General features: G+C 47.9%; 1 protein-coding gene across 1 annotated transcript in view; it reads right to left on the bottom strand.

The window, feature by feature from the left end:
* LOC119103800 (contactin-3) overlaps window positions 1-8,206 on the bottom strand; it is a 43,167-nt gene extending 34,961 nt beyond the window's left edge. The window contains exons 1-2 of the mRNA XM_037227457.1: window positions 8,025-8,206; window positions 6,356-6,498 (exon numbers count right to left, since the gene is read on the bottom strand). Of these exons, the coding sequence (XP_037083352.1) occupies window positions 6,356-6,413 (58 nt within the window). The 5' untranslated portion in view covers window positions 6,414-6,498; window positions 8,025-8,206. The remainder of the gene's footprint in view (window positions 1-6,355; window positions 6,499-8,024) is intronic.
* Between the last annotated feature and the right edge of the window lie 6,186 nt (window positions 8,207-14,392).

The following is a 14,392-nucleotide window of genomic DNA, read 5'->3' as shown; positions in this document are numbered from 1 at the left end:
TCAATAAACCCCGTTCATCGATTCACCCCATCAGTGCGAGATTCGGGCAAGTGTTTGCAAGTTCACTAGAAAGCACAGTGCACTTCAGTTATGTCCAAAAGTGAGGTTGCCTACTATATTTAGAAGCATTTGTTCCAGACCTCTTTGGATTCCGAATTTGATGAACCCACGACCTGTTGTTCTGCCCGTAGCCCGAAGTAACCGTTGAAACATGCGGCTATTCATCTCCAATGAGTAAAATGTAATAATATTCGGTGATTCCGTGGTTTCCCATGGTCTCTCATCCGAAATGATCTAATCATCGCTTGCCACCACCATGCTCGCACGCGATTGTTTTGCGTAAGTGCCAAGCTCCATATAATCCTTCAGTTGGGATCCTCGGGACGAAGAGCGGATGTGTCACTTAGAAGACCGATGGTTCATCATACCCTCAACAATATCTGCTTAAGACTCAGACCACTTGCATGCAACAATATTTAACTTGAGACATTCGAATAATGAAGCGGTGAAGACCTAACCCTATCGTTGTAACTGCAATAGTCGCAACGTTTCGGCAATTGCAGCTGCCTCAATACCTTCGTGTTGTTTTTAGGTGTTTGGTTATTTATTCCGCTCCGAGGTCCTCATTTACTTGATAATGCTTATTGTAGGAAGGAGGGGGAGGGGACAGTAAGAAGTTCACGTACAGCTAATTACTAATGGGCGGATTTGTATGCATGGAACATGGCAAACCCTCGTTCATAACACTAATGTAAACTGGGACTTAATTGCGGCGTAAATTTTGGGAGACGAGGTAGGTGGATTTTTACTGGAAGCACCATCTCTACCATGACTGCGGGCTACGAAGCTGCATGCCTGCCCAAGCTGGTAAGCAGGCACGGGTTGACTTGCTCATCGCTCATTTAACACAGTATTCTCAAATGTCGCAGGAGCTCTGCAAGTGACTTGGCACATCTTTGTTTTATAACTTCAGGCCGTAGGGCTATTGTTTTCAGGGCACACGTACATAATTGCGATAAAGCATTCAGTTCAAGGAGCTGTAGTGAAAAGTCAAAGCTGAAAGCCAAGTATTAGCAAAAGTAGTTCTTGAAACAAGCCACGACAATTCTTTTTCGGCTTGAAAGTTGAAACGCAAAATTTGCTCGCTGTTGTCTGTTTGCTTCGGACACGCTTCATTTGACGGTGGTCTTATTTTACTCATTTTCGTTTTCTTTTATTTTGTTGTTCTTTATGAGTCCTATCACGACTTGGGCTAGGAATTGTGAATGCAGCTCTGAGTTGATTAGTCAGGAGATTTCTAGTCTAAACGAATAGCTAGAAAGATGCAGAGTGTGTGTGTGTGGAGAACTTTTGAGCTACACATTTTTAAGGATGGACAGGATTGTTTAGATCTCAGTAAGACTGAAGAGATAGTCGAGGTGTCAGCTGAGCGTGGTGAGCTGAGGAGTGATGTTTTAGCCATTTGTTAGGAGCTCCAGAGTATTACGGCTAGGTTAGGTAAGGTTAGGCACGGCAGGCATGAGGAGGGTAGGCCAGATGTAGGTCAGGATGGTGGAGGAGGGGCCATCCACTCGCAAGGATAAAGGGTGGCAGGTAGTACGAAAAGAACTGACAACTACACGTGGAAATGTAAAAAAATGCCATTGTGCCTACTAGGAATAATTTTCAGGCACTGCAGCATGATCCCAGAGGTGGGGTAAGACCGAGAAACAGTGGTGGCGAGGCAGCGGTTGTGATAGTGGGGGACTCTAGAGAGAAACATCTAAATAGGATCTTCTGTAAGGGCAGGAAAGGAAATATATTTGTAACGAAGCCTGGAGTCAAGGCCAAGGATCTGGTGTCAGCGATAGCGCAGGTCACCAGCAAAAAAACAAAACAAAACAGGCCAGTGCAGTCATTGTGCGGGTCGGATTAACAATATAGAGCAGGAGAAGAGTGAGGAGGTGGTGAAGGATGCTACGACCCCTTTGGTCACTCTACAGCATAGCAAAGGAAGTGAGATTGTAGCAGGCATTCTGTCTGAGGTCAGAGCACCTCTTGAGTGGAGTTCCAGGGTGCTGACGGCCAACTCTGGAGTAGATAAACTCTTTGTCAAGCTTGGCCTCACATTTGTAGACAGGTGGGACAGATTTGTTCAATTACAAAGACATGCATCAGAGGAATGGGCTCCAGGACTCGATTTCTCTGAAAAAGATGTGCACTTCCTGATGAGGAGGTACGAACTGCTCTTCAGGGAAAATAGTTTCTGGGGATTGGAGGGTGAACGTAGAACACATTGATAATGCTAATTCAGAATTGTTGAACAGTGAGTCAAAAAAGATGTGGCAAAACTCAGGTGCTTCTATGCAAATGCAAGAAGTATCGGAAACAAGTTTGGAGAGCTCCATGCTCACATGCTGGAAGGAAAAATTGGACATGGCGGCTGTCATCAAAACCTCGATGAGTGAACGCCTTTTGGGGGACAGTTTACAGAAAATTTCAGGCATCTGGTTGCAGTATGTTTACTTTCCAAAGAAAAGCGAAGAAAAGGTGGAACACTTAGAATATGAAAGACAGAATACAAAACGTGAAATTGCAGGGCAACATGAAAAAGCGACGCTGTAAGATCCCTCAGGATTAATTTCATTATGCCGAAAGGCAATGTATTGCGTTTGGGAACTTTCCACATGGCTCCGAATAGTTGTCAGGGTGTGGGCACAAATATGTGTGAAGAATCAGCCGTGGAAAATGTGTGGTTCTGGTAGGTTTTAGCGTCTCAGGCTGGAGCGCAGATTTTGGCCAATTGTAAGTCACAAAAATGTTTTTGCTTTCTTTATAGAAAAAAAATCCTTAACAGCTGGTGCGCAAACCCATTAGGGGAAGATAATATTTTGGATCTCATCATGAGTGATGAGAAGGGGTTGGCGGATACTTAGACAGGAGGTGAGACACTGGGAAACAGTGACTATAATATTTTAAGGTTTTCAATGTGTCCAGGTTATTTAGGTAAGACTTGTCATGTTCTTCTCCTATGCTTAACTAGGAACAAAATTGAAAAACTACAGCCTTTTTCGCTAGCTCCGAATGAAAACATATTTTAACTAGACTCATTGCAAATCAGACTTGAGAAGAGCTCAAGGATATTTTGGAAGAAGGGCAGGAAAGGCTCATACTCTTTAGGGAAATTCGGGAAGATAGCTCAAAGAGGTCCCCGTGACTAACACAGACAATGTGCAATTTGATGGCGGTGAAAAAGTCGGTATGTGGTAGCCAATGAGTGCAAGACACAGGAAGCAGCAAGGCAGTGCATAGGGCTGCTACAAAAAAGCTAAGGAAGGAAATCAGGGTAGTCAAGATATTATCGAAAAAACGGACAGCAGACTCTTGCTCTGGCGATGCTAATATGTTTTTTAGCTACCTCAAATTCAAATCTAAGGGATCATCTGTCAGCCTCCTCGAGGAAGATAGAATGTCATTAGTCGAAGACAGGGATACTGTAGATGCCCTCAGTAGGCAGATGTCTTCAGTGTTTACAAAGGAAACTGTGTGTTATCTCCCTGGTAATAGGCAATTACAAGAGAATACAAATCGATAGCCCTGTTTCAGGGAGGCTTATGGCGGCATTCGCAGCGCATCGGAAGCCAGTTTCTGTCACTCCTTGATGCGAAACTTGCGTTTGCATGCTCGCCTTTTTAGTTATTATCTGGCGATCATCACATTTTACGATGATAATATAAGAACGTTTGATGTAAGCATGCTTTGGCGTCAAAACATTGAACGTTTTTTCTTTGCATAGTTGTGCTCAAACTCTTTTCAAATCCGGTGTAAGGCTCTGGCTGTCATGCAAACACAAAACAGATCGGTGTAAAACTTACACCATTCGTCTTAAGACAACAACGGACACTGCCTTGTCAGCCTCGCCTTTCATGAAACGGAATCTACTTGCAAGCCATGGATTTGAGGACATGAACATTCCAGTTGAGCCCATAAGTAATCCCTCACACCACGAGAGCTACACTCCCGTTGATTTGGCGTAAAATACATCTGAACGCTGAGCCGAATGTCGGGAACGCTGAGGTCGAGACGCAGCGTCAAATAGGGCTCACACATAACCATACACATTTGCAATGATCTAAAAATGGCTAACCGTAGCATAGAGGTGACATCGATATAAGAAGGCTCGTGCCAGTATAGCCGATGTTGTGAAGGCATTCATAGGCGGGGTCTTCTTGGTATTATCCGTCTGCTTCTTATGAGGCATTGTCTTAGTTATCACGTTGCCCATGCCAAATCAACCTCACTCACCCAATGTGTATTCTTTGGCAATTTCCCAAGCGTTTAGGTCCGAATGGCAGCAGGAAGCACGAGGGCTTCACATCTCGCAGCGTTCTTGCATTGACAGTTCATAATCTATGTGAATTGGGTAACTATGGCAAAAGAAGTTAAAAATTTTGTGGGATGATTCACTTATCACTCGTCCTAACAGGAACTTTCAGGAACCAGTTCAATCCAGTCCATGAGATCCGAATCTATTCTGCACGCGATTATTATAACATTAGGCCCGATCTAACTCTTTATAGCAAACCTTTTTCAAAGTATAGTTCCCACCCACAGATCGCATTTCAGCTCAAGTACACGTAAATATCAAATGTATCATATCTGTAAAAGGTTGGTATTTCCTGACTTGATATTCAAGCTTTAAATCCGTTCCAGCTCAGTTTTAGTTAAGCTTCAGTCAGCTAGGCTTCAAATACAGTCCCCTCTTGATGGAGGTGTTTTGCAACCCAGCCGATCTGGTCCGGTCCATTCATGGGCTAAGCCAAATGCATGCATTGATTTAACCAATGAAGAGCTACGGTGCCATCATCCACCATGTTCTACCCCTCTGTACCCAACTAGACCATCACCCACCATGTGAGGGTGGTCATGAGTTTCCCAATCCAGCAAAGGTCGCCTCTGGGGAACAGCAGTATTGCGGCATACTGGGGAGACTTGTACGCTGCATGTGCAACTGCACAGTCAGACCAGCGTCGCAACACTGCTGAACTCGAACTTTGTTCACGATGTGAGCCCGTTAAGCCTGCTGCATTCACGACACAGGCCTCTGTTTGGTAAACAGACCAGACGGTCGGCGTCTGCCATCTTTGCCATTTGCAAATGTCGATATTTGTCTTCAGGATGCATGCCCCCCTCCCCCCCCCCGAAGTGACCGGTAGCTTTTTGGAGTTCTGCGTAGCTTAGCCCAAGCCGGTGAAGGGGCAACGTCTTTCCGGAGTCATGGAAATGGCAAATGACATTGCCGTGGCATTCGGAATGGCTAACGATCGTTCATTGCACATGATGCGCAAGAAATGAGCCCAGATACTCCCGCCGTCCAGAACTGGTTTTTAGGGTTTTTATCGCACGGTTTGCAGACCGATATGTTTGCTTAACGGCATTTTGCTTATTTACGTCAAATGATGATCCACGAGGCATGTAAACAGTGTTGTATTGTGGTTTCATAGGAACAGGTCGATACAGAAAGACTAATGAACTTTCAAGAGGGAAGGAGACCGGCGACCAACGTTGACCTTGATTGACCTGGGGCCCGCCCAGCACCTCTACTGTACCCATATCGAAAGCGATTTAGAACACGAAGTTGTACCCGCGCCATTTTAGCTCGGGACAACTCCAATTGTTATTTCGTTCGTGACGTAACATTGTGAGTTCTCTAAGGTGGGATCTTATTGATGGAAGATGAATGGGTCAAACCGGTCATCGTCACCTTTGGTTCTTCACGCGCGCCTTACAGTTCCTCAGTGCTATTGTCCTAAGTTCCTCGTTGATCTCGCACATTTTGGGGCACATCCTAGGAGACGTGATACCACCACACCCGTAGCTGTCTGTCGGAGAGTGAAAACATCCCCTGCCCAGCCATGCTTTATGACGGGGGGAAAGGGGGCGGGGGATTTTCTTGCCTCCCAACAAAATATTAGTGTTTAATTGAATAGGTAATGCACTTACAGAGAGTTCATTTCAACAGAGAATCAACTGCATATGCATGTTATGTCATGGTAGTTTCAGCGTCCAGTGAAGCGTGCAATTGACGGTGGCTACTCCTTCGCAACGTCGTGACAAGCGCGAAAGACGCTGTGATACACTGCATGCTCATGTGTCATCGTGTAGCAATGGATGTAGTATCATTAAGTGCCCTGACACAATGATCTCAAATTGATCCAATTATAACTGCACAGCGGTTCAACAACGATAATGCGACAACACAATTACAGCATGGTGATACAACCACAACAAAGCGATAGAGCTGGTAACATGGCGATACAACCGGCATGCATTCCAATCAATGCCCTTGTCGTCGCCGGCGGCCATCTGTACTCACCTGCGGCGAGCGCAGTGCATAGAGACGCGACCAGTGTCGCCACCGTCCGCAGCCTCATTTCGGGCGTGACAGTGGCGGCGACAGGCGATTTGGACTTCAATCGGCGCCACTCAGCGCTCGCCCCGCCGGCCGCCGCACCGCCGCTGCCGCACAGACGAATTCAATAAATGATTTATATCGGCTCTTTCAGATAAATCCCGCAGATAATTGGTGGCTCGGCGTTCCGAGGAATTTCGAATCCGTAACGGCGCGGAGCCGTGAATTTGTGTCGCGACCGAGAAAAGGTCGGGGAATGGGTCGCGATATGAGGACGCATGTGATCCGGGACTGGCGCGACAGCTGGACGAGATTGTCCCGACAGCGCTGGCCTTTGGGAGACTGGTCTATTCCCAATGCGACCGCTAGGAAAGGTAGCACTGGTTCATTTGATTACACGTTAGATGGCGAACAACCTCATCAGCGTGCGCTTCAAAGAATACAGTGGTAGAGTGATGTACATTACGTTACCAAGCGACGTTTTTTGCACACCGATCATTGGCAAAATCAGCTTTTCTACTTCCATTTTTCTGCTTCTCTTTTGTGTTTGTAAATGGCAGCTAATAAAAGCAACTAGCTGCTGAATTACTCGAATTTCGTGCATTACCACCCAGGGCAATGAACATTACGCCTGCAGTCGACTTTATTTGCACAACTAACGTTGGCAACAACTAGCTTTTCTACTGCAACGCTTCTGCTCCTCTTTTGTGTTCCGTAAATGTGCACTAGAATAAACAACTGACCGCTGAATTGCGTCGGCAAAATTTAAAAATGGCCTAAATATTGCCTGAAAACGGTCATTCGTAGATAGTCACGGCTCCAAGCCAGCAATCCGAGGCCGACACGCACACCTCTGATATTCAGACCAACAGCGTTTCGAGCTGTTCCAGGTGTCACGAACGCTAGTATCCTAACTGCTTAGAAGCATGACTTGGCTTGCGCTCATCTCCACTCAAACATCTGCCCATCGAAAGTTCCAACTGGGCGCCAGCAAATAACAACTAATGGCAAAACTTGGGCAGTGTACGAGATGACAATTTCGCGAGACAATTGCACAATAACAGAAATCTTAAAGTTGGCGAGCATGACAAATGATAGCACACAGCACCCTGCAAAGCTTGGAGAATCGTGAGACTGCCGGAGGTTCTTCGCAGTTTTTTTCAGCTCGAAATGATTCAGTAATCCTTCAGCCAGGCAGGGAAATAGCAGAGTCGGTTTTTCAAACTGAACGGGTGAATGTCGTGAACAGCATAATTGGGAGCAAGATCAAACACGATTAGTGGGCTCCCCTAGAAATTTGGTTCTGATGAGACCGAGTGATTTTGATTACGCTAATAACTATATTTTCGATTCATAACAATAACAACACAGTATACCGATGCAAGAAGAGCTGGAGGTGTTGCCGGTACCATGTTATCATGCAGGAGTTGAGTGGTGTCCACATTTAGCTGTGCCAAGGATTTAGCACATGATGTGAAGTTCTGTGTCAACCATCTCATGGTTTATAACGATCAATGAGATTACTTTACATTTGTTTGACTCACCAATCAATCAACGAACTAAATACATACGCACTTAAACGTGCATCTGGACATTTTCAAACTGAGCGCCTTGACATCGTCGCCTGTTTTACCTGAGAGCAAGTCAGCAAAGCATGGTCCATCGAGTCCGCTGTCTTCCCCAGAACCCTACGCAGACGTCCTAGCCTTCGCCACGTGCACTCCCGGCGCCCAGGCCCCACGCCCTCCCCGTCGCCGACGGCGCAGCGTTCTACCCCGCGGCGCACAGAGTCCCCACACGCTGCACGCTGCCCGCGACACCCGCCGCCCGCGCCCGCGCCCTGTCGCCGCCGCCGCTGCCGATCGTCGACTGGGCCTCGTCGATGTCGACGGGACCGTGGCGGGCCGCTGGGCGTCGCGCGCGCGAGCGCTGGCGGGGGCGCCGCCGCCGCCTCAGGTGAGGGCGCCACGCGCCGCCGGCGAGGCTGCTGGGCGGCGGGTCCTGCCGGCGGGGCTGAAGGGCGCGGGATGCCTCCACCCCGGACGTGCAGCTGCGCTGGGTGCGTCCGATACCATGCGTATCGTATTGGTTAGATGCCCACATGCATGTCTTAGTTTCGTAAGATAATTATGAATTTGCGCTCCATGTCCCCCTCCTTAAGCACTTTTGATAGCAGATTAATGACCTATCAGAAACGCGATTGATCGCAGCCAGCAGCAAACAGCCGGCAGGTAACACACGTCAGTACTTTGTGCAGAAGCCGGGCTGCGACGTCTCTCATTTTCATCGCTCATTTTGAGGGTGTCGGCGTGCAGGCATCCATTGTCTCCATGCATACGGAAAGCGTCTCTCCCTCAGACGTCCAATCGCTCCAGACGGCCCATCCATTGCGGGTGGGCCGGTCGAGGGCTGGGCCGCGGGGGAGGGGCTGAAATATCGCCGCCGGAGGCGTGGGCGGACGCCAGTGATCCAGTCAGGGACACGTGACGAGACCCTGAGTGGGGCAAACCTCGGGTCACATGACCGAGCGACGGCCAGGTCAGGGCAAGCGCGGCCGTGTTGGGACCACACCGCCGTGTGGTTGTAAGGGGTCAGCTGGTGGCTCTGCTCCGCTTGACGGCAGGTGGCTGGTGGGTCTGGTTCGACACTGAGCGCGGTCAAACGCTTTAAGTGGGTACACCATTTGGCATTACGTCTTGTGCTGGCCAGTGCTTTGGAGGCAAATCCATGCCACGACATTTACAAATCTGCAGCTGAGGTTCGAGGTGTATCCGGTCACAAATCCCGATGACCTATTATATGCGCCTCATGTAGTTTACACAGCATTGTCAACGACCGCTCAGGCTGTAGCACGTGATATTCGGGACCGTTTCCTAAACCGGCGACATTTGTCTCTTTGTGTCTCTGTGGTTCGGGCAGCGTAATTCATGTGATAATTTGCGGATGCTACATGCATCTACACCATGCGCTTATCTCGACCTGTACCTTGACTCTGCTTGCTGAAACCTGGCACCAACTTTCGACGACGCCCCAAATCAGGCGAGCCGTATTGCTGCACAACTTTTACAGAATCGTCCTGCATGTCGCTAAAACGGCAAAGCTGCGCGATCAATAATAACAAAGATATTAATCTTTCAAAGGGGACTTTGGCCGGAAAAACCCAGCCGAATTATTGAAAATGCAGCATTTTTGGCTTGTTGACCTAAAGGCAAAGTCAACCCGTGACCTGTATCACTACAATCAGAGCCGCTGCTCGAACTCACCGAAAGCGCTGGGTATATCCAAAGGCTTATTTTTGTCGTTCTCAAGTAGGCTTAATTCTTTTTTCGTTTCCGAGAGAGGCCTTCATCGGGGCTCACAACACAAACTTACGGCAGTTTTGAGACCAGGGGGCAGGCTAGCTGCATCCTTGCCGCGACTGTCAACTGACAATTCAAATGAAATAGTCAATTTAGGTGCTGCACAACGCATACAAAAACGATTTGCTGGTTCGACGCACGTCAAAGCTCTCTATGAAACACACCACGCAATTCTAAAACTCAGCGTCCAGGGCTGGGTGAAATGCCTTCCTCAAAATATTGCAATCAATTCTTTAAGTTATCTTTGCATGAAGACAAATCGAATTGCAATGTCAATTTTCTCGCGGGACGTAGACCACAATCCCGAAAGCAGTCCTTTTTCAGCGCTAAGACAGCATGAGTACAGTAGACATTTGGCACATATCTGGCCCACCTGATGCATGTCATGTCATGTCATATCCGTATACAATATTTTGAGACCAGTATTGTCATGTAAACTTTTATGACATTATCTTAGTGCCACCTATCCACATGATACACGCAAAAAAGTCAACTTTGCAAATCGCGCCAAGGCTGAGGGACGTTAATCACAACATGAACACAACATAAACTGAATGCAGGAAGGAAACAGTGGGCAGTCGTGTTGGCAAAACTTGCATATATTCCCGCAGCCGATCCTGCGTGCCACGGTGCTCACCATGCACCCACCAGTCTTAGGGCTTCTTGTTATCACGTTCTGAAGTGATACAGTCCTTAGAACAAAATGGGCTTGCGATGACCCAGAGTAAACCCATTTCCAAGTGATGTAATTGAAACTTTGCGCGCAAACAACACAGAACAGTGAGCTTGCCTGCTAGACGCATGAAAAAGGGATGTTCTGATGCTTTGATAAAACCTATGTCCACGGTTCCACAAACGCAACCGGTTCCACTCGCTCATGTTTTGCTATTATCTTCGTGATGATAGCATTTCTGCTTTGACCTCGTCCGTCCCAAACCGAAATGCGTCCCGCTGGAGATGACGAACCGAAGCTAACGCATAGCTCGGCCGGCAGGACCACGCTGGATTTGTACCTTGCTGAAACCTTGCCACCCTTTGTGCATCCCTCAAAAGCAACAAACAGATATGGTAATCTGCGCAGACCAGCGCGGAGTCGCCCGCGAGTCGGTGCGGCAGCCGGTCCCGGCAGGGCCCTGAATTAGGCGGGCACTTGACGAGGTGTCGTCAGGCACATTGGTTTTTATATCTTCTTGACAAACGACACACTGAGAACAATAACGCTTTCCCAACTGAGCTCTACGCCCTAATTAATTTGGTAACTGCTGCAAGCGGCTGAGTGCTGACTGAGTCCATTTATTTTAAGCCCATGAGTAGCTTCTCAAAGTTGGCAAATAAACCCAAGGGCCATTAGAACTTTTCGGCACATCAGACGACGGCAAGGAAACTTCTACCGCAAAAGCACGCAGTTTGCGGACGAAGTACTTTATCTTCCGACTGCACCCGGGGATAAGGCAGAAGACAAAGGCTATGGCAGCCGCAGATCCTGCCTTGCTTTAGCGGCGCATTCGTCTACCAAGAAAGTAGAGAAGTGGCCAGCTTCGGAGTTGGAGTTGAAATGGCGACTTGTAAGGGCCGCCATCGCTACAACGGAAAAATATAAAGCATGCGAGTTAGAACACTTAAATTAATCGCGGCATTTTCCGACTGAACTGCAACGCTGACCTGTCTGAAACGACAAATATCCCATACCGATCCATAGGGTACGTTAATATGCAATGTCCAGCATTACACGAATTTTGAAAGGGGCTTTAGATGATGCGTCTGCTACCTTTGGCCGCCCGTAGATCTAAAACCGGTGCCTGAGCAGCGATCAAATCCCAAACGTGTCCCTGTAACACATCTTACAAGGAGACGGCGAGTCTGCCTCCTGGACGTCAGCTGTGTAAATTAATTTTCCCCCAGTTGGTAGTTCACTTCCAAAACGTGTCCCCATGAGGAGTGGGATCAAATAAGTGTGTGCGCGGTCCGCGTAAGACATGGTCATACGGATAGCTTTCGAGCCAGTCATTCAAATCTCCTGAATCAACAGATCGTAATTATTTATCAGCATATCACGGCATCTCTGCTTTTTAGCAGGAGTTTAATTAAATTGCTATGTTATCTTTTTTCTGTCTATCTGCTGTCAGTCTAATTTATCAATTTATTTACGGACGTCAGGTACGATTCAAAATACTGGTGAATTAATTCGGGATTAGAGTAAGCTTTCGTGTCGACATGTTGACGTGAACTGCAATGCATCTTATCTTCCAAAGAGTTCTCAAAAATGCGACACATTTTTTATGGCATGTGTATACTTAAAGACCAGGCCGTGATAGAAAACCAAAGTAAGCCGCGTAAGTGGCATGTGCCACAGCACAACTTTATCCTCGAAGCGATCAACAGCAATGGGGCATCAGGTACCCAAAGCCAGACATCATCCCTTCGCCGCTGATGCAAAACGCTCGAGCAATGCAGGAACGGATTGGTTTTAATTCTTAAAAAGGACTTGAAGCTACACCTTCATCTTTTCGATATGTTTCGCAAACTCGAAGCCCAAGGCATAGAGAAACGAATGAAGGTGTGTGACCGGTTCTCCTACAGGCGGGGGACAGACTGACCTGCAGACAGACTGTCCCGACGACCTCCGCGTTGCCAACCAGACACTTTTGACTGCGTGGTCATGACGACTCGAAGAATATTGTGTATCTTGAGAGAACCCGAGTCTGATATGGCACCGCAGCGAGATCAGCGGTTAACAAAATTCTATACACTGCAAGGGTGTTGATGTCCGCGTATGGTTTATGGGACCACTCTGGTGCTAGAACTTCGACGGCCGCCCGGCGACAGCGAATACGCAGCAGCCCTGAAGAACTTCCGAACTCGTCCCAGAACAGCGCGCGCGCGTGGGCGTGTCAGTCCGCGGTCTCAACACGCCGAGGCCACACCTCACGGTCCCCAGGAGTCCTTAGGGGGATGGCAGTATGTTTTTGGTGGTGCAGTGATTGGTCGCTGAATCATTGCGGAGTTGAGGGCATATTCACCCGGCCTGTCACATCTCGACTTCTTTATATGAAGATTTCCAAAGGATCACGTCTTTCCTGCAACTGACGCCAAAATCCACTGCCACCTTTTGGGTGGACGCCCTTTATGTCAGATATTATTGATACCCGTTGTGGTCGTTTGCAGGTGTGGGCGGCTGCAATGTGAGCAAGGTATGTGCCTGTGGCTGGAAATCGAATCAAGCAAACTGCTGAGGTAACCCACTTACTTCCATGTTCTTCCACAATTGCCTTGGGAGAAGACAAGATGATAAATGATCTTGTATTGCGCACATGCTGCATTACAAGATGTGCATGAGAGACATATGCGGAAGGACTGCAGCAGCCGCGTGTACAGTCATCGTTTGCTCTCCTGCGGTGGATAGGTCTATGCCTTACGCTATTGGTGCATGTTTTGTTCACACATGTCACATCCATATGTACGCAAGCGTGTGCTATAGAAACTGGCAATCGTCAATGGCGATCAATATGTAACACGCGCGTTGGTTAAGCGTCCATAAAAACCGACTTTATACCGGGATTAGGTTGTGTTGGGGGAAACACGGCGGGCTTCCGCCATCTGTCGCAGACACAAAGGCCAATTTTAGGGGCGCTGTAGTCCAGCGACAGGTGCCGCGGGTCCCAAAGGTATTTAATTTTCCCGTCCATTGAACTTCTCCGACTGTTCACAATTGGAGCTAAATACCAACGGCGAGCTGCATTGTAGTCGGACAATTGAGTTCACCGACTGTTTCATTATGCAGCAGGGTAAAGCGGCCTGTTTCACATTGGCAGTCTTTGTCAAGGGCTTTACTCGGCGTCCGATGCCGGCTGCATCAAAGCGAGCAGTGCTGTACATAACAGCAGATCCATGCCCCATACATGTCTAGGGTCACCGTAGATATTACCCCGCCACCAAAGCAGACACTCACAATGGCTCATTACCGTGGGTACATTTCTTGAACAGCGGCTATCAACCAGGCTGATTGTTTGAATTTATAATTATCTCATCGTTTGATGAATCCTTCCGGTGCCTCCTGAATGAAGGACCACTTAGCTGATTATTCATCATCACACTGAATAAATGAGCTTTGCAAATGCCGCGGAACCCGGCGTTAAGTGCTACGACGACTTGATTCGAAACGAAAGTGACTAATTCATCTGGCCTAAAAGGTCTCTCACTCAAATCATGCGATTATTGGCGAACTAAAAACGTGCTGTGTGTTGCACCCTACTTTGAGTTTTTCACGGTCATTTTTACTGACTGCGGATCTTTTCGCAGAATAGGACGGACTGACCCCAGTTTCAGAGATGACCGTTCTAATCTCCTGCCCACTATCTAAGTAGACAAAAACATGAAAGCCTACCGCTCCAAGTGAGAGAACGGAAATCATCCGTCTCTCTCTCCTCTCTCTCTCTCTCTCTCTCTCTCTCTCTCTCTCTCTCTCTCTCTCTCTCTCTCTCTCTCTCTCTCTCTCTCTCTCTCTCTCTCTCTCTCTCCCTCTCTCTCTCTCTCTCTCTCTCTCTCTCTCTCTCTCTCTCTCTCTCTCTCTCTCTCTCTCTCTCTCTCTCTCTCTCTCTCTCTCTCTCTCTCTCCTCTCTCTCTCTCTCTCTCTCTCTCTCTA

Source organism: Pollicipes pollicipes, unplaced genomic scaffold, assembly GCF_011947565.3.
Source record: "Pollicipes pollicipes isolate AB1234 unplaced genomic scaffold, Ppol_2.1 Scaffold_2555;HRSCAF=2994_pilon_pilon_pilon, whole genome shotgun sequence".
Classification (NCBI taxonomy): domain Eukaryota; kingdom Metazoa; phylum Arthropoda; class Thecostraca; order Pollicipedomorpha; family Pollicipedidae; genus Pollicipes; species Pollicipes pollicipes.
The sequence above is the reverse complement of the archived record's forward strand: the minus strand, read 5'-3'. Positions and strand labels throughout refer to the sequence as shown.